The 21,316-nt window shown below is 41.5% G+C and overlaps 2 protein-coding genes across 2 annotated transcripts in view; one reads left to right on the top strand and one right to left on the bottom strand.

The window, feature by feature from the left end:
• Window positions 1-21,316, top strand: part of LOC139161376 (tubulin alpha-1A chain) — a 237,294-nt gene that overhangs the window by 166,555 nt on the left and 49,423 nt on the right. The gene's annotated exons all lie outside the window — the stretch shown is intronic.
• Window positions 665-14,942, bottom strand: LOC139161377 (tubulin alpha-1C chain). The gene is made up of 4 exons (XM_070740419.1): window positions 14,780-14,942; window positions 4,835-5,057; window positions 2,919-3,067; window positions 665-1,744 (listed from the first exon to the last, which is right to left on the bottom strand). The coding sequence occupies exons 1-4, from the start codon at window positions 14,780-14,782 to the stop codon at window positions 770-772; spliced, it is 1,350 nt and encodes a 449-aa protein (XP_070596520.1). The 5' UTR covers window positions 14,783-14,942; the 3' UTR covers window positions 665-769.

The following is a 21,316-nucleotide window of genomic DNA, read 5'->3' as shown; positions in this document are numbered from 1 at the left end:
ATCTTATTGCTGCTTCTAATATTGTTGATGGCAAAATTAATAATATTTTGTTAATTTGGTGTATTTTCACTGTTCTGGTAATTTATTTATATGTATGTAATATGTTGATGTCACTTGAATATATTTTCTGCGTTATTAACATATTATTAATCTGTCAAACAAATGTACCTTGTTGTAGTGGCAGGATTTAAATTTTTTTTTAAAGGTAAATTTAATACATAATTGGTATGTCGCAAAATAAAGTAGTTTTAAAATGGCGGGGGGGGGCAGACACTTAGGCGGTATGGGGCCCCAAAATTCCTGATGGCGGCCCTGTAAAGGACAGCTCTTCTCGTTTCAGACATCAACTCTCCCTCAAGTACTCTAAGCAGAACCAGGCGTTCCCAATTTCTCCCTCTACGGAATTTTAAGGGGAATCACAAAACAGTGTTCAGAATGGCATTTTCAGAAAATTGAAAATTTTTGCAGTGAGAGCTCAAAGTCTCTGGGTCAGCTACATTTACTCTTTGCACTTGCCTGTACATTTTTAATGTGCCCTGCTGTGTAGCCATTCAAGCTTTGCCAAGCCAATAGACCATACCATTTATTCACTTAACAAACACACTCCCAGCTGACACCAGAACACTGGAAAGGGCAGAGTTTGTTCTCAGAGAAAAATAACTACTTTCAGCTGAAACAGACTTTTAATAAGCTTTTAACACAATAGACAGTTTATTTGAATCCAGAAGGCCGCCGGGGTGATGAATGGAAAAATTAACACAATAAAGGATCAGTATTCATCTCCCTCATCTTCCCCGTCAGCACTATCAGCCCCTACCTCTTCATAATCCTTCTCCAGAGCAGCCATGTCCTCCCGAGCCTCTGAGAACTCCCCTTCTTCCATCCCTTCCCCAACGTACCAGTGGACAAAGGCACGCTTGGCATACATCAGATCAAACTTATGGTCCAGGCGAGCCCAGGCCTCAGCAATGGCTGTGGTGTTGCTCAGCATGCAGACCGCACGCTGCACCTTGGCCAGGTCGCCTCCGGGAACTACGGTCGGGGGCTGGTAGTTGATACCAACCTTGAAACCGGTGGGGCACCAGTCCACAAACTGGATGCTGCGTTTGGTCTTGATGGTGGCAATAGCAGCATTGACATCTTTGGGGACAACGTCACCACGGTACAACAGGCAGCAGGCCATGTATTTACCGTGACGAGGGTCACATTTCACCATCTGATTAGCTGGCTCAAAGCATGCATTAGTGATCTCTGCTACAGTCAGCTGCTCATGGTAGGCTTTTTCAGCAGAGATGACTGGAGCATAGGTCGCCAGAGGGAAGTGGATTCTAGGGTAGGGCACCAAGTTGGTCTGGAATTCTGTCAGGTCTACATTCAGGGCACCATCGAATCGCAGGGAAGCTGTAATGGAGGACACGATCTGGCTGATCAGGCGGTTGAGGTTGGTGTAGGAGGGGCGCTCAATGTCAAGGTTCCGTCGGCAAATGTCATAGATGGCTTCGTTGTCTACCATGAAGGCACAGTCGGAGTGCTCCAGGGTGGTGTGGGTGGTCAGGATGGAGTTGTAGGGCTCAACGACAGCTGTGGATACTTGGGGAGCTGGGTAGATGGAGAACTCCAGCTTGGACTTCTTGCCATAGTCTACGGACAGGCGCTCCATCAGCAAGGATGTGAAACCAGAGCCAGTGCCACCACCAAAGCTGTGGAAGACCAGGAAGCCCTGGAGACCTGTGCACTGGTCAGCCTGTTGGGAAAAGCAAAGTGGATTCAGTGTCAATTTTAAGAATGAGAATTTTCTCTCATTGATTTTCAAGTATTTTTAAAAAACATCCTTTACACTCAAGAAAACACCAGAAGAAATTTAATCCCCTCTAGTTGCTTGAGAATATTCTGTAGCCTATTGTAACTTCTAAATAGCTATAGACCATAAGATTCAGCCTTCCAGATGATGAATGCCAATTTCTACAGCCCCTGCTAATTACCATGTAAGAGAGCAATTTAAACCCAAACTCTTCAATTGAACTGCATCACATTTAGATGGCTGCTCAGGAATGGCCCTTCCTCCTCACTTGCCTCCTGATAATAAAAGTCTATACACTGTTCAAAATAAAGGGAACATTTAAACAACACAATATAACTCCAAGTAAATCAAACTTCTATGAATTCAAACTGTCCACTTAGGAAATAACACTGATTGACAATCAATTTCACATGCTGCTGTGCACATTCATCTTTGTACAGAACAAAGTATTCAACGAGAATATCTCATTTATTCAGATCTAAGATGTGTTATTTGAATGTTCCCTTTATTTTTTTGAGAAGTATATTTCTCCTTTCCAACATCATTCCTGATCTAAGATGCAATTCTTTTCATTCTTTTAGTGACTCAGATGGTCAACCTCTTTACAAAAAATAACAACCATGATTTAAGCCACTGTTTGCTAAATTTTATTTTGTACAGCAAACCAGTGACAACTCACATGATACAAAACCACAAGCAGTGGTTTAGAAATCAAAAACAAGGTTCAAACACAACTATACCAAAACTCAACCCACATTTTATGACTTATCTGGTGGTCAAATCCAGCTATTGTCAAACTAATTTCCCACAAATTTGTTGCTGATGCCCTAAGGTTTGTATGCGAGTTCATTCTTATCCCATTCACTCATCACATTTACTGTTCAAAACTCATAGCTAAAAACAGAATAAATTGTTTGCCAGCAACCAGGAGATAAAGTGGAAAACGTCCAGTGAATCACTCTAGAAACAGATGATTCTGTGCTATGACACTAGGAGATGCATCAGGGATCTTATCCCACTTAATATTAGGGTTTTTATTTTTAGAAATATGCATCTCCATGGATCTTTATTTCACATTTCCAAGCCCAGGCCTCCTTCAGCAGCAGAAATGACGCACCAATTTCCTAAGTCTGTCAAGGACCAAGTCAATGATCTCTTTGCCGATGGTGTAATGCCCCCTGGCATAGTTGTTAGCAGCATCTTCTTTGCCAGTGATCAATTGCTCAGGGTGGAATAGCTGGCGGTAAGTACCAGTGCGCACTTCATCTGTGAAAAGAATTAACAAAAAAGGTATTTAGTTTGTTGTGACATCGCATAGTCAAGAACCCAAGATGTTTGTTCAAAAAGATGTTTATTTTTGAACTTACTGAAAGTTTACTGAAAAAGCTTTCAGAGAGATTTGTCTTCTGAAGAATTGAACTTCTGCGGTAAACTAAGAGGTGGCACTAAGACGGTTGCAGAGGACAAGAATCCAGAATGAAGAAGAGTTGTAGGAGTGTCCAAGTCTTTCTGCATGAGTAGAATAAAGGCACCTTAAATATTAATTTCAGTGTATTCTAATTGCTCTCAGTTGCACTGTTCAATTCTTCTTCATTCTGGATTCTTGTCCTCTGTTTCACGTATCATTAATTCACTTAATGACCATCACCCCCCAAAATATATCATAAAATCAAGTCAATTACATGACTTGCTTTACAACCATCGCAACTTATGACCGTAATGGGCAGACTCCATTACAGTCATGTTGAGGACAACCTGTAATGCATTGTAAGTAGACTTATGGGAAAATACAGCATTTAAATCTTTATTACTGTTCACAACGCAGAGTCCCCTTTGGGAGAGGATGGGCATCTATATAAATTTGATAAATAAAATGCTGAACTATATGCCAAAAGTTTTAGAATCTGAATGTTTCTGAGGAATTATGGTTTCATTGAACATGGGAGCGGGTAAAAGAGTATTGAAAAATTGGAGAGCTGTTATTATTCCAGATATTAAGCTTTTTAAAATAAATGCTTGATTTAAAGAGGCCAAGTGCTTTTGTATCTTCTTTTAAATAGTAGAGGATAATGTGTACTTCCAAAAAACCACATCAATTTTAACAGCATCTATACAAGTATCATATGAAACGTAACAGTGTCCTGTTTTAGTATTAAGGCAGCTAAGTTAAACCCTGACTTAGTCATGTTTGGAGTAGATCTATTTAAATAATGGGTGGGGGGAGGTTAGTGTGATTACATTTAAGAAAACTTTTTGGCATTGAAATACTGCCATAATGTACATTTCTCCAATTCTTTGCCATTTCTATGGGTAGGCACACATGCACAGATAGAAAGAGAGTGAGTGACAGAGAGAAAGAAAGCAAGGGAAAGAGAGTGAAAAAGAGAGAGGGAGAAAGAAAAGGAGAGGAAGAAAGAGTGAGAGAAAGTGAGATAGCAAGAGAGAACAAGAGAAAGAAAGCAAGAGAGAGAGAAAACGAGAGAAAGAGAGCAAGAGAGAGAGAGGGAGAGAGAAAGAAAGCAAAAGAAAGAAAGAAAGAAAGAGGGAGAGATAGAGAGGGAGAAAGGAAGAGAGAGATAGAGCGGGAGAAAGAAAGAGGGAGCGATAGAAAGAGAGTGAGAGAGAAAGCAAGAAAGCAAGAGAGAGAGAGAAAGCGAGGGACAAAGAGAAAGAAAGAGGGAGAGATGGAGAGGGAGAGAGAGAGGCAGAGGGAGAGATAGAAAGAGTGAGAGGGAGAAAGAAAGCAAAAGAGAGAGAGAGAAAGAGAGAGAGAGAAGGAGGAAAAAATGAGAGGAAGAAAGAGAGTGGGCGAGAGAGAAAGAGAAAACTCGGCAAGGAGTTGGGGACTTGCTGCACTTCGCCTCCTCCCCAGGGTGGCATTAAGAAAACCGCAGGTTTTTTTAATAGTCCGGCCCTCCAAAAGTCTGAGGGACATTGAACTGGCCCCCTGTGTAAAAAATTTGGGGACCCCTTCTCTAACCTTTCTTGCCACCGAGTATTTCTAAAATGTTAATATAATTGCAAGTAGCTCACCAATCACCGTTGGCTCCAAGTCTATGAACACAGCCCTGGGGACGTGTTTGCCAGCTCCAGTTTCACTGAAGAAGGTGTTGAAGGAGTCATCTCCTCCCCCAATGGTCTTGTCACTTGGCATCTGCCCATCTGGCTGGATACCATGTTCAAGGCAGTACAGTTCCCAGCAGGCATTGCCAATCTGGACACCGGCTTGGCCAACATGGATGGAGATGCACTCACGCTGTGGAGAGAAACCACTTCCATTATATTTATCCTGGAACAAGTACAGCACAACTAGCAATTGGCTGCAATGATTAAACCACTCACCAGTTGAGGAAAGTCCCAACTAGCATTAAATAATCATCTGTTTTCATGCAACATGAAGCATGAGCTATTAACAAGGGCATGGCTGTGCTATAAATTATTAGCTCTGTCTGAAAGTAGTGAAAGTTCAGCTATGGCTGAGGTTTTGGTGCAAGCCAATGCTAACAACTTCTTCTTATGCCATATCCATCATTGGATATTGTGATCCTATTTTTATCAACAGCCTCACGAAAAAGTGCTGTTGAGTTTTGTCCAAACCAGTCCCTTAGTTTTTGAAGCCATGATCTCCTTCTGCCTGGACCTCATTTGCCTTCAATCTTTCCTTGGGAGGATTTAAAGTGAAATACGTCGTCGTATTTTGCACCACATGTCCAAAATATTCTAACTTTTGCTTTTTCATGCTTTTGATGATTTCCCTTGGCTTTCCCAGGCAGCTTTCTCATTTCTATCATTTCTCATCTCAGTGCTAACAACCACCTAGTCTTAATTAACCAGATGTTAAGCACCAGTCATTACAACAGTCACAATTTCTACCCTTGTTTCTCAATATGCATCTTTATCAATTGCTTCTGCAACTTCTGTAAATGAAGGAAAGCTGGATAAAGCACAGAAATCACCCATTCAGAACATTCTTCTATATTCGTCTTCGGAGAGGGGCGGCATACAAATCTAATAAATTATTATTATTATTATTATTATTATTATTATTATTATTATTATTACTACTACTACTACTACTACTACTTAATAACTGGCCAGCAAGTAAACAACCCAGCAGACTTTTCATCACCAATTCAGGGAGACCCAGTAATGTGGCCTACTCAACATGAAAAAGAGTTGGTGATGGGGATTATGGGAGTTATGGTCCAGCACACTTGGACAAGGTCAGGATGGGGAAGCCTGATCCAAGGAACTCTTTTAGATGCCAACTTTGTATTTGGCAATGGGCAGAAGCAAGCACTGTGCATGTTCAGTATGTACTTCCTATTTACCTAGCTTGGCATTTCTTAAAGTTGCAAGTGCATTAACTATGAGGTTGGACTCGTTTATTTTTCAACAATGGAAAGCACAAAAACCAGTACACAAACACAGGCCACTGGCAGTGAAGGCTGCCAAAATTTTTACTACCACACTGTGGGTGTGGCTTACGCAGGACGCCCTGCATTTTTCTTTCAACATCTTTCAGTGCCAATTGGGGGCTCTGGGGTGGAGCTCCATTTTCACTACCCCACTGCATCCCCCCCCATCTGGGCAGCAGGTCACCCCTATGTTTTTTTGGGGGGGGGCGGGATGCAGGTACTCCAGCTACATTCAACTACATTAAATATGGGAGGAGGTACACGCACTTCAAACTTTGATCTCCAAAGGATGCTTTCCTGTGTGCAAGAGGGCAAAATATAATACCTGTCCAATGGTCCTTGGAGCATCTATATCTTTTTCCCGAATCACCTGGCTACCCTTCATAGCTGCCACACAACCCCACAAAATGACCAGCTGCTTTAAGTATTGCAATCAGATGCTCTAGTTGTTATCCTGCACACTCTAAACACTTGTTTTGTACCTGAACGTGAAGCACTGCCTAGCAAGAGTTATCCCGAGATGCACATGTGCAGAATGTAGCTTTCATGGACTAGAGTTGACACACACACACACAGGCTCCCACACCTCAAATGTCAGTGTTTAAAACTGGCAGACCAGAGTACTGATATTTAAAACCAGTTTCCAAAACATTTAGAAAAGCACCTTAATTTTAGACAAATTAGGGCTTTAAAAAGTGGCAGAGGAGAATGTTGGAATTACATCTCCGTCTTCTTTTCTTCTGAAGAAATAAAATACTTCTGCTGCTTCAAGCTTTCTGCAATTCGAGAACATTCCTGATTGTACAAATAAAGTTAATTGGGCCATGTAGCAATCTAGTATCATTGTCTAGTGTCTAGTATCAATCTAGTATCAATAGTCGATTCTACTTTGATCCTAAAAGACCTTAGAAGATCTCTTCGCTTCCTACCCACAACCTCCCAAAACCAGCTTAAACCTGCTGGCTCTGTCACCCTCTGACTCACAACACACAAGACATTAGATTAAACAACAAGGCTTTAAATGTGTTGTTTGAAGAGCTAAGGGTCAGGCATCACTGGGCCTTTTCAAAATAGCAGGCAATGGACAACACAACTTGATGCCTGTTACAAGGACTGGGGAGGGAGGAGGGCTTGAAGGCCACTTTGGAACTCAATGCATCTCCAAAAATTCAATTGGAGGTCAAGAGCTAGAAATGTGTCCTACACAAAGACAACCATATTAGTGGCCCATAATTATAAATCAGAGGTCTTCAAACTTGGCAACTTTAAGACTTGTGGATTTAAACTTCCAGAATTCTCCAGCCAACATGGAAGTAAGTTTAAGTCCACAAGTTTTAAAGTTGGAAGTTAAAGTCCACAAGTCTTAAAATTGCCAAATTTGGGGACCTCCGTTATAGACCATAATTTATTACAATAAATTGTAAAAAAAAAAAAAAGAGGAAATTTCTTCAAAATCGTTAGTGCTCTTTATTGAATCAGATACGGACAACTGAGATCCCCTATTTGGTTTGCAGCAAATGGCATTTCTTTGTTTCAGGCTTCTTAAATGGCCTTTCAAACTTGCAATGGATTCCTCCATAATTTTTACTTTGCGTGTGGAAAGGGTTTTTGTTGTTGTTTAAATAATAATAATCATAATACAGTACATCCTTTATTCCAAAGTAACTTTATTTTCTCTCTCTGTCTCAGCTATCCCTTAATCACTAACACTAACACTCAGAGACTGGAAATTATGGGAAATACATTGTAACAATAGGTTGCTAAACTGTACCTTTGCTAAGTTATCAACTGACTATAGCAAAACCAAGCACCAAAGCCAAGCACCAAATTCAGCAGGTTCTGAAAAGTTCTGGAGAAATTTTGAGTACTGTAGTTAGGAGAACTGGCAAATACCACCTCTGATTGACCCCAGAGTGGGGTAGGAATAGATGATTTTGCAGTATCCTTCCCCCAGGAGTCGGGAGGGAACGGGAATTTTGCAATATCCTTCCCCTGCCACGCCCGCAGAACAAGTAGGGAAAATTTTTGCATTTCACCCTGGACCAAAACCAAGCACCAGGACAAGAGTAATAAACCAGACCAAGAACCTATTCAGTCACACACTTCCCCACAATTACAAATAGGCTTCCCAGACACCAACTACACAACACAAAGATAAACTAACAAAGACTAGGAAGGACAACTAAGATTGACTTTTTGACAGAATTATGCACACACCCCAGCTGTCCCAAGACACACCAAAGACCAGTCCCCTTATAAAACAAAGTCTCTGTACCCCACTTTCTCTGTAGCCTAACCCCTAAGATCAAACCCCTTGATTTTGGATTTCCACCAGCTGTCCGCTTTGCATCTCATTTGCTTGTAATGCCCCAGACTAGGAAAAAGGGACCCAGGAAATTCTTTTACTCATGGATTAATTCAGGATGAATGCTATGAATCTTCTTCAACTAACAATGGAGAGAAATGGGAAGAAGCTAATTGAGATAAGACCAAAAAAAACCCCACCCCAAGCTCAAATATAATAGCAGTAACATGTGAATGTGTTGGCATGCAAAAGGAGTTTGACAATTTGTCTACGAATTTGCATACAAATCTAATAAATAAATAAAATAAAATAAACAAACAAACCTTCCTTAATCTGAGGTCTTCAGATTAAGATGCTCCACCAAAACCCAAGGAACACACATTGCAGCTAAGCATACTGCACAACACTCTGGTTTGTAAACGTCAATGCATGGTTTAAGACAGGGATCTCCAACCTTGGCAACTTTATCACTTGTGGTTTTTTGCAGGCTGAGGAATTCTGGGAGTTGAAGTCCATAAGTCTTAAAGTTGCCAAGGTTGGAGACCCCTGGTTTAAGATATGTAAGCCGCCCGCCATATACATTAGATTAGTGTTGGTTATGACCTATAAAGCCCTTCATGGCATCGGACCAGAATATCTCCGGGACCACCTTCTGCCACACGAATCCCAGCGACCGATTAGGTCCCACAGAGCTGGCCTTCTCTGGGTCCCATCAACTAAATAATGTCATTTGGCGGGACCCAGGAGAAGAGCCTTCTCTGTGGTGGCCCCAACCCTCTGGAACCAGCTCCCCCCGGAGATCAGAACTGCCCCCACCCTTCTTGCCTTTCGTAAAGCTCTTAAGACCCATCTCTGCCGTCAGGCATGGGGGAACTGAGACATCTCCCCTGGGCCTATATAGTTTATACATGGCATGTTTGTGTGTATGCTTGCTTTTAATAATGGGGTTTTAGTGTTTTTTAAATTATTAGATTTGTTACATTGTCTTTGTTATTGTTGTGAGCCGCCCCGAGTCTACGAGGGGCGGCATACAAATGTGATTTATTCAACAACTCCACATTATTCAAACCAGACATGTAATGAGTAATTATTTAACCTCCAGACATGACCAATTACTATGGTGCTGACAGAGAAGAGTAGGAACTGACCTGGAGTTGTACAAAATCCTTTGTACTACAGACTGAAGGAAGACAGCCTCATATATAAATCCTCAGCCGCTTTCAGACATCACAGTAAACCATAATGCATTGTGGAATAATCCATAAATAACAAGGTTTGCCCAGTCTGCTAATCCACACACAAACCATATTTTGGTTGAGGATAATGCACAAGTCAGACCAGTATATGACCAATCAACCCTCTGCAAGGTAGGCAAGCCTGTATTCCCCAGACAATATTGCTCATTTCTTATCAGCAATAGAAACTCTGGGTGGGATTTCACTGTGAGGATTGCAACACATTGTATTTAGCAGAAAAGAGGCCAGGAACACCATCATGTCCTGGGCCTCTTTTATCAATGACTAGCAGATGATTTAGGTTTCATGTACTCTTAGCACCAGCATCCATAGCCTTTCCTTGCATTCACAGAAATGCCTTTAAACAAGCAGCTCTGGAATGGGACCATTAAGGAGTATGTGGAGGTGGTTTTATGGAGGCAGACTTCTACATGGAAACTTAGGGCAACCTGTGCGGGGACTATACAAGGAAGTCAATGAACAATGAACTTGGGACAGGTTATATGATTGATTAAACAAAAAAAATATCTGAAACTTTAAGACCAATCACGCTTCAAAAGGAAAAATGAATGAAAACAGTAATCCTATAAATCCTTTAACCACGATTATTCAAAAATGCAGACAAGCTGTTGCTACACATTTATCAATTTTACGACTTATCGAGTGATTCATAGGTATTAGAAACAATCCAATCCAGAAAGAGTAAAACAATGAAATGTAAATTATGCAAATTATGAAATGTATGTCATAAGAAAGGTTGAGAACAAAATAGAACAATATAAACAGGCTGTAAGGAATAAGGTCCAGCAGGATAGCTGTATATGTCAACTGTTCAAGGCTTAAGTTCTGATACAAAAGATATATACAGAGTGTTTCAAAAGTAATGCAATTATTTTTTTAAAAAGTAATTTATTGAATAGATTTGCACAAACACTTAAAATTCTTCAAAGTACTGTCCTTGGGCCTCTACACATTTTTTTCCAGCGACTCTGCCATGACCGGTACGCACCCTGGAAGGCATCTTCGGGGACCAAGGTCTTCGTCACAGCTGATTGGATCTCTTCCATGGATGAAAAACACACCTTGCCACAATGCACTACGAGTCTGCAAGTTCCTGGCCAAACTCCAGGTGCCAATGCTGCCCACCCCTCCTATAGTCCTGATGTCACCCTAGCAGATTTCTTTTTGTTCAGGCAGCCCCGAAAGGAACCCATTTTTCCTTTAATAATTTAATTATTATTAAATTATTATTATTATTATTAACCCATTTTTGGTCCATAGAAGAGATCCAATCAGCCATGATGAAAACCTTGCGAGAGGTCTCCAAAGATGACTTCCAGGGCGCATGCCGGCCATGGCAGAGTCACTGGAAAAAATGTGTAGAGGCCCAAGGACAGTACTTTGAAGAATTTTAAGTGTTTGTGCAAATCTGTTCCACAAATTACTTTAAAAAAATAATTGCATTACTTTTGGAACACACCCTGTATATATAGTATATCTGTATGTTTTTCTGTGTTCTTTGTATGTATGTCTTTTTGTTTTTAATATGTAAAGATTTAATAAAGATTTTTTTAAAAAAATATGTAGCATTGAAGACAAAGTCTCCTTTGGAAGAAACGGGACTCTTTCAGATTTTCGTCTGAATTTTTGATATCTGTGACCAAAAGGGTTATTCTATTATCAGAGGGAAATGAGGAAATGCTGTACTGCAACTCAGGTTATAATGAGAGGTTTGTTCCCATGGCTCTTACTATGGAAGCTACTTCAGTACCCTTCTGCATAATGGGGAAGAAACAATGGAGTTCTTGGTGCTCTATGAGCCTGCTTGCTTGCTGACGTTTCATTGTACTATTTGCACTGATGATGTTACTTAGATGGCTCATGAAACAGATGCAAGCAATCAACCAAGCTGAGAAAGCACCAAGGACTCCAGAGTTTAACCTCGAGCTACAGATATTATCTTCTATTGGGAGCAAACTATTTTAGGAATCCCAGCAGGAATGGGCTTGTTTTAACTAGTCCCTGCATCAAAGAGAATATTCAGCAATATCCTCAGGCTTGACCCACCTAAACATATTAATCATTTCAGGAAAACAATGTCATTATCTTTCAGCACTAAAAGGGGGGAACTGCCTGAGAATTAAAATAGCTCGGCCTTCTACAACTTAACCATTTCCAGCTGACTTATATTACAGCTCCCAGTATTCTCAACAGGGATACTGGTGATGTTGAATGCAGATGATTGGAAGCTGTGGCCCAAAGATTTTTAAAAATATTTATTTATTATATTTCTATGCTGCCCATCTCCCCTACAAAGTGACTGAACGGCTTCATCTTGATCTTCAAGATATTGATGAAATCATGTTTTAATTGATTCTGAGCTTAGAAAATTAGTTCGAGAATATCAAATGTTAGCCCTAAATCTCTAAAAGCTGGATTGACACTACTTTATACCCAAACTGTAGAGTTGTGAAGCAGCTTCATATTTAAAAAAAACACACACAAACACTATAATTTATTTCCATCCTGTAGTAGGTAATTCATTTATGAGAGTACAATAAAACAGTTATTCATTTATGAGAGTACAATAAAACATCTTGAATTCTTATTCTAAAAACCATGCAACTTTCTAGAAGGCTTTGCATGAGATCAGTAGAGACAATACTTAAAAACCATTAAGTATTTCAAAATTCCTATGTACCTTGAAACATGAAACTGAAGCAAAAAACATATGGAATATAATTTCATTTGATGTACTGTAGTCTACACTATTTTCAAATAGATGGCAGATATTTAGATTAGGGTGAGCCTTAAGAAAATCAGTCCATACTAAGCCAAACAGCAGTTTATCTTCACCTTAACATAAATTTTACTTTTCTACCTAACCTTAACATTAAAAAATTATCCCTCTGATCAAGCATTTGAACAATGTCAATTTAAATGATGCTCCAAATGAATCTTCTATAAATTCTGGTTACCACTGGAAGATATCCCATGGTACTTTGTAGTCCTGACTTGCAGTCCTGATTTGGACTGGACATCATATAAGGACCAGATCCATTCAGAAATTCTGCTCTCCCTATTTGTAACAGGCTTTGTGCAATATTCTCAAAGTCTTTTACACCAAGTAGCAAAGCCACATATTGGCATGGTCAAACTTGGCCACTTTCGTTTTATACTACTTTATTCATGGTGTTTAAAGGAAGCCTTTTAAAATGTGGTTTAAAATGCTAATGCTGGTCATTTTGCAATATTGTGACTTCCTGTTTTTATTGTTTTCTGTGCCTGCTATAGAGAAGTATTACCTAGAAAAGTTTCCTTTTTAATTAGTAGACACACTCAAAAATATTGGAAAAGCAGTAGGGGTGATTTATCAGGGTTCAGTCTTTCATATGCTAATGTCTCCCCTTTTCCCTGAAAAATGACTCAACAGGACTCTGTGAAAAAATGAAGATGAGTCACAAGACTGAAGCATCAAGTCACATCCTGCTCCTAGAAGCAAGATAAAGATTCCCTATTAGGCCACCTCCTACTGGTAGCTTTTTTAAAAAGAGAGAGAGAGAGACACAGTCTTCTTTTGTCTGTGCTGTACAAAGCCTGGAAGATTTGGGCAAGGGCTGCCCATCCATAAGTGAGGATACAGGAGCCCTGCTCAAGATCTTAGAGTTTTTGGCATGAATAATTGCTGACATTACCCCATTCAAGACTTGATACGATAAAGAGAGAATATTTGTAGCTAGGGGCGGGAATGCTATGTCGTTGGTGCTCTCTAAGCTAGGCTGTTTTATTACCCAAACCAGGTTAATTTAATTCGGGTAATGAAACGTCTTGCAACAAAACCACCAAGCTCAGAAAAAAGCACCAGCAGGACCAACTCCTTCAAAACTCTCCCGTTCAGCTCAGTCTGTTTCTTATCAGCTCCAAACCTCCCAACTGCTTATCTCTAAATATCATGGATGATTTGCTGTTCTCTTGGAACCGCCTGCAGCAACATGTAAACGCCAACGGATTGAGGCTCTATTCTTTCAGCCGCGGAAAAAATGATGTAAAGCCTCTCGAGACGCAAAAAAGGAAATATTTTCAGAGGGGGTCATGCCCCCCCCCCAACGAAGTGGGACTGAGTTAGGGAAGAGGTAGGCAGAGTTGGCTTTTCTATGGCATGTGGACTTCAACTGCTGAGCGAATGGAACCTAGATTGGCTAGGAGTGAGTGTACGTATGTTTGGCTGGAGTCCTTATTAATGTTTTTATGCTGTTTAATACATTGTTATTTATTGGATGCTGCCTGTGAGTCCTTTGGGAGTGGGCGGCCTATAAGCTTAACTAATAAATAATAAAACTCCCAGAATTCCTGAGCTAGCATGATTGGCTGGGAATTGAAATCCACAAGTCATAGAAAAGTCAACTTTGCCTACTACCCTTGAGTTAGGGCAGGGATCCCCAAACTTGGCAACTTGGACTTCAACTCCCAGAATTCTCCAGCCCAGTTGAAGTCCACAAGTCTTAAAGACCTCTGAGTTAGGGCGCACAGGACTTCTCGCCTCCTGATGGGCGAAACACCCTGCAAGGAAACGTCCCAACGTCCAGCTATCCATCCATGCGGGCGGTCACGTGTGCTGCTACTATCTGTCGGAGCTACTAGGAGCCGCTTCTTTGTACCGACCACAACTGGGATCTGTGAACGCTTTAAAAACTAGTCGATGCGATTGTTCGAACCGAGTCTCCCGGCTGGAGAAAGTGAAAGGCGTAGTAGCGCTACTCCGGAGAAACAAGCCATCTCTCCCCGCATTTTCTCTATGCATCTGTTACTGCGAAAAAATACTTTATGTCCGTTCTCCTCCTTCCTTCCCTCCCTCCGTTTGTTGCGGCAGCCGGATGGGACCCCACTTTTAGGATTAAATTTTTCCCCCGAACTCACTTTCACCGTCCCCCCCCCCAAAAAAATCGTCCAAAGTCAGGAAAATTATCCCTGCTTAGATGAAATAGGAACAAACAATTCGGAGACTCCTTCGTTCACTTACCATGATTGGTGGATACCGGGAGTAAAAGCACCTCCAACAAACGGGGCGGGTGGGCTGGTCGAGTCTTTCTCACTAATCGACCCGTTTAGGAAGCCGCCAGTGAGCCAAAACCTCTTTTGGGGCTGAAGAACTCCCGGGCGGGGCCTTTTATAGCATGTGGGCGTGTCCTAAGGCGGGGGCGTGGTTAAAACTAGAAGGTAACGAGGAGGGCAGGTTCTGTTTCTCCCTTCCTCGCCCTTCAGCTGCCGTCTAATTGGCAGGCTGGAAACGTCCCGAAACCTGAACGGAGTGACATGCGCAGAATAGAATGGGGGGGGGGACCAGCTGGGGGAGGGCGCATCCCCTGGCCGCCCCCAAAATTGGTGGGTCACTCGTTCTCCACCCCACCCCCACGTGGATCCAGAACAATCTTCGCCGTCCATTTCGGATCCCGCAAGAAAATACCAATCAAAATTAATAAATTCTATAAATGTAGTATAAATCAGCTAGCCTACAAATACAATAGAATAAAATAAGTAAAATAAATATAAATAAAATATAAATAAAATAATTCTAGCTAAGCTTTGTTTTCAGGATAACCGAGAAGCTTCACTAGGAACCCGCAGCAAGGCATTTATCTTCGGTGGAATTTAACGCCTGAGGCAAAAATTTCCCTCAGGGTAGCCTTTTCTTCTCTTCGGGGTCTTTAGTGCGGGGAGGGGGGGATGATGGTGTTGCGAAGCCGGGAAAGCAGCCGGACGGATTAATGGAAAGGTTTTAGGCGAGAAGGAAAGGGACGACTTGTTGAAGACGACCTCCACCGGGAACCAGAGATGAGGAGGGACGGGAAGGCTCGCCCTGTTTTCAAAGCGGCGTCGCTGCACATTCCGAAAAGATGGCGGGGCTGGTCGGCTGCGGCAGAAACAAAAGCCCCGGCATACCTTTGGCGGAGGAAGGTCAATCGAGCAGGGCTTCTGTGTCACATTAAGCTGCTCTTCGGGGAGTCCTCGTGAAATATTTAATATTTGTGACGACAAGACAGCTGCCTTTTTGAAAAAAGAATGTTATACTCACCCTTCTTTCAACCCCCCCCCCCGGTCAGCAGACTGACCCAGTAGCTTTGGGGATGGCTAGATAGATAGATTAATAGCAATAGCGTTTAGACATATACTGCTTCACAGTGCTTTAATAGCCCTCTCTAAGCTGTTTACAAGAGTAAGCATGTTTCCCCCAACAATCTGGGTCCTCATTTTATCGACCTTAAAAGGATGGAAGTCAATCTTGAGCCTACTGAGATTCGATCTGCCAAACTGCTGGCAGTCGGTGATCAGCAGAAGTAGCTTGCAGTACTGCACTCTAACTACTGCACTACCAGAGGCTCTTAGATTAACATAGTTGGAAGGGACCTGCCAGGTCAACTAGTCCAACCCCCTACCCAAGCAAGGGACCTTACAGCCGCCTCTACTTAACCTTTCCTTGGCTGGGTTCACATCACATGCTAAGGGTTCACATAACTGTGCTGGAACAAAAAAAAACCAAGCTGTGGTTTAATGGAATGGCCTGCAACATGTTCCTTAATAGTGGATTAATTTAATTTTGGTTTGACTTAGCTGTAGCTAGGGTTTTGTTGTTGTTGTTGTTGTTAATGGAATGGTTTTATTTTTTTTTATTTATTTATTTTTATTTATTCTTTGTCCAATATACAATACATATGAAAGAGAATAGACATTAAGTGATATATAAAAGATAGGAAGTAAAGAGGAAGAGAAGTGGGTGGGAAGGAAAGAATATACTGTATATGATAAAAGGGAAAGGAAAGACAATTGGACAGGGGACGAAAGGCACATCAGTGCACTTATGTACGCCCCTTACTGGCCTCTTAGGAACCTGGAGAGGTCAATCGTGGAGAGTCTGAGGGAGAAATGTTGGGGGTTGGGGGTTGACACTATTGAGTCCGGTAATGAGTTCCACGCTTCGATGACTCGATTGTTAAAGTCATATTTTTTACAGTCAAGTTTGGAGCGATTAACATTGAGTTTGAAGCTGTTGCATGCTCTTGTGTTGTTGCAGTTGAAGCTGAAGTAGTCGTTGGCCGGAAGGACATTACAGCGAATGATTTTGTGGGCAATACTTAAATCGTGTTTTAGGCGCCGCAGTTCTAAGCTTTCGAGATCCAGGATGGTTAGTCTGTTTTCGTATGGTATTCTGTTTCGGGTGGAGGAGTGGAGGGCTCTTCTGGTGAAATATCTTTGGATGTTTTCGAGAGTGTTGATGTCTGAGATGTGGTGAGGGTTCCAGACAGATGAGCTATATTCGAGGATGGGCCTGGCATAGGTTTTGTAGGCTCTGGTCAGTAGTGTGAGATTGCCAGAGCAGAAGCTACGTAGAATCAGGTTTACAACTCTGGAAGCCTTTTTGGCGATATTGTTGCAGTGGGCTTTAGCACTTAGGTCATTTGAAATTAGTATTCCGAGGTCTTTTACTGAGTGTGGGTTTGCTGTGAGAATTTGTTTGTTTAGTTCATATATGAGGTTTGGGTTCTTTTTGCCGATGTGGAGGGTAGAGCATTTGTTGGTTGAGATTCGAAGTTGCCAGATGTTAGACCAATCTGAAACATAGTCAAGGTCTTTTTGGAGAGTGAGTGTGTTGTCAGTGGTATTGAAAAGTTTCACATCATCGGCAAAGAGCACACAGTTGCTTGCGATATTATCGCAGAGGTCGTTGATGTATAGGATGAAAAGAGTAGGACCTAGTACGCTGCCTTGGGGAACGCCGCTTTTGACAGGGACAGGGGAGGAAATGGCGCTTCCGATTTTGACAACTTGTTGCCTGTTTGACAGGAATGCAGTAATCCAGTTGTGGAGGAGTCCTGAGATGCCATAGGATTTGAGTTTTAGGAGAAGTTTGTCATGAACCACTGAGTCAAAGGCTTTGCAGAAGTCGATATAAATTGCATCGATGGATTTTCCTTGATCAAGGTGGGTAGTCCAGATGTTTTTGCAGTGAAGTAGTTGTAGGTTGCAGGATAGTTTCTTTCTGAATCCAAATTGTTTTTTTGATAGTAGGTTATTAGATTCTAGGTAAAGGGTAATTGATTGATTTATGATTGATTCCATGATTTTACAAGGAACGCAGCATAGAGATATTGGTCTGTAGTTGTCAATGGTATAAAGCAGGGTTTGCGTTGTGTAGCAGCACCCAGTCCATTCCTTTATACCAGGATCTCTCAACGTGCAATTTGTAGACTTCATCTCCAGAATTCCCCTGTCAGCATGGCTAACTAGGGAATTCTGGGAGTTGAAGTTCACAAGTCTTAATAATTGCCAAGTTTGGAGACCCCGGTATAAAGGAATGGGCTGGATGCTGCTGCACAACACAGAAAACTAGTCTCATCCTTCTGCAGAGGCCCCCAAACCATTACTGCAGTTAGTAAAAGCTGCTCCCTCCTTTGAAGTGGGCTAGAAATCCAAACATTGTGGGAATTCTGCAGGTTGCAATCTCCACCACTATTGTTTTCATGAATTTGGTGGAATTCATAACCTCAGAGCACACAGTTCATTATCCAGATGGGAATCACCTGCTTATTACTATATTGCCCCGGGAATAATATACAGAATTAGCAAAACTGCCTATGTTCAGAGCCAATCGGGAGATTGTTTCCTCTCTTCTTTGTGGCAGCCCCTTAAATATTAAAAGGCAGCTATCGTGTCACCCCTATCCTTTTCATTAGACTAGACATACAGGTAGCCCTTGAGTTAGCAACATGAATTTTGGGCTTCATTGTGGTCCTAAGTGAAACATTTCTTAAGTGAATTTGCCCCATTTATGACCTTTTTTTTGGCCACAGTAGTTAATCATTGCATGTGTTAAGTTAGTGACAGTTATTAAGTGAATCTGGCTTCTCCGTTGACTTTGCTGATCAAAAGGTCATAAAAGCTGACCCCAGGACACTGCAACCCTCATAAATACAATCAGATACCAAACATTTGACTTTTGATCGCATGACCATTGAGGATGCTGTAATGGCCGTGTGAAAAATGGCCATGAATCACTTTTTTCAGTGCTGTTCCTGCCGGTAGGGTTGATGCCACTACACCAGTAGGGAAAATTAAGCTGGTTGATCAGCTCTGCGTCTCCGGCATGTGCATAGATGCAGCCAAACAAGATTTTGCTGCTGTGCATGCGCAAGAAGTAAGATCTCATGAGAGGACACGCATGCGCGGAAGAAAACCCCCCACCAAAATCTCTCTCTCTCGCACGCGCATCCCTTCACAAGATTTTGCTTCCTGCTCATGCGCATAAGCAAAATATCACTCGAACGTGCATGCCAGAGATACGAAGATTTGTGCGCAGCGCACCGGTAGCGACAAGAACAGCAACCCCCGGCTGTGCTGTTATAACTTTGAATAATCATGAAATGAACTGTTGTAAGTTAAGGACTACCTGTACTCAACTCCTGCAACTCTTCTTCATATGTTTTAACTCCCAGCCCCCTAAAACTCTATATACGGTATACCCTATATACAGGCTCCTTATATATACAGAGATATTGCACTCTTTTGGAAAAGAGGCATTCCCAGTGCCAGAGTGAAAATGACCAAATAAATCCCCTCTGGTTCTTTGCTTTATTGTTACCGGATTTAATAAGAGCAGCTTTGAAACCTGGCAAAGAGGGTCTCTTCCCCCTTCTTACATCAAAGAGATTGTAGGGCAACCTTGGATTTGTTTCTGGCTCTCTCTCCTCTTTCAGGGCTAATCTGGTGTTTACGTAAGAGTTGTTGAATACTGTAGTTTCTTCAAGGCCATCATCTTTCTTCAAGGCCGCCCAAGTCTATGGAAAGAGGCGGCATACAAATCTAATAAATAATAATAATAATCTCTCTCCTCCTTTACATTTCCCGCATTTGTGTTGAAAAAAGCAAAATATTCAGGGTCAATGAAAGGTTGATTGCTCAGAGGAGAAACTGTACTATGTGCTGGAGTCATAAATTGCTCTGATGGTGCTAGTTGTGTCTTTAGGAAAGGGGCTGTTTAAATATAAGATAGCAGCTAATGAAGTGCCACAGAGAAGGCAAATCTCTGATTGATTTCTTTCAAGCTGTTCCAATGATTGAGACATTGGAGCCAGTTGGTCTAGTGGTTAAAGCACCACCAGGCTTAGAAGCCAGGAGACTGTGAATTCTTAGGCATGGAAACTGGCTGGGCAACTTTAGACCCATCTCTCTCTCTCTCTCAGCCCAACCCATCTCACAGGGTTGTTATTGTGGGGAAAACAGAAGGGGTACAGTGTGTTTTATCTGCTGAGTTATTTGTAAAAGCAATAAAGGATAATAATAATAATAATAATAATAATAATAATAATAATCATCATCATCATCATCATCATCATCATCATCATCATCATAATATCTCATTTCACCATGCCTAAAATGACTAAAAATCTCCTTTCAGACTGAACCCCAGCCAGAATTTTTGGAATATTTCACTGTTGCTTGATTTTCCATTCCCCTCCAGCCACTCTTCCTGTCCTCCACCCCTCCCAAATACAATAGCTGTAAAGGTAATCCAGTAGGGAGAGAGCACCAAAGAAAAAGCCATGGCCACTGGCATGGGTTGAAGTTTCATGGAGCACCTTGATCAGGAACTTAGAAAAGTTTCTGTCCATTTTATTCTGCACCCTCCTACAACTGTGACCAGTCAGCTGGGCTATTTTTTTTTTGACATGGGCTTAGAACTCCTTTACAAACATGCCAGACCTGTGTTCACAAATCCCCTGACTGACAGGACAGAACCACCACATGCATACATCCCAAACCTGTCAAGGAACTTGCTTAATCTGCCCCACATTGATTTGGAAGCGAAATTAGGAAGTTGGTTGTTCCTCCAGCAGAAGGAAGGCAAACTGAGTAACCCAGCAATTAACTTGACCTGCATTAAAACTGTAAGGTCAGCAGATCTCTCCACTCTCATTAGTGGGAGAAAATAGAGATTGGCAATCAGAGCACCACAATTTGTACCAGCCTAATCTTCTGCCAGCTCAAGGACTGGTGGATTGTAGTTTAATTTGACCTTCTGACTGTGCCTGGCATCCTGACAGATATCTGAATGGGGGCTTTGTTTCAAAGCATATGTTTAAAATCTGGAAGTCTGGAAAGAAAGAAGTATACATGATTTTTTTTGTTCTTCTTCTTCTTTTAGTATAGCAGAGGCTGAGTTTCAGAATATGTTGTTCTTCTTTTATCTAGTGTTGCTTTTTTAAATTTCCTCCTAAGAATGATGCTCGTTCTTAGTAATAGTGTCTATTGATCTCATATTTTATCTCAGTTTGTCTCTCCAAATTGGCATTGGCTACTTGAATGGGAAAGAGTCATTTAATCCATTGCCACTATTCTGGCTTCTTTGGCCTTTAACAAGGTTAATTAAGTTTTGGTCCCTGAATTGGAAAAGACAAAAGGACAGCATGTAGGGAGAATCTGTGTAGATTCATATATTTTAGTCTACTCTACTCGCAGACTTGGTCAGTGTAATTGGTCTATGATTCAGCATCATGTGTCATGT

The sequence above is a fragment of the Erythrolamprus reginae genome, chromosome 2 (genome assembly GCF_031021105.1).
Source record: "Erythrolamprus reginae isolate rEryReg1 chromosome 2, rEryReg1.hap1, whole genome shotgun sequence".
Taxonomy (NCBI): Eukaryota; Metazoa; Chordata; class Lepidosauria; order Squamata; family Dipsadidae; genus Erythrolamprus; species Erythrolamprus reginae.
This window is presented reverse-complemented; position numbering and strand designations above follow the sequence as displayed.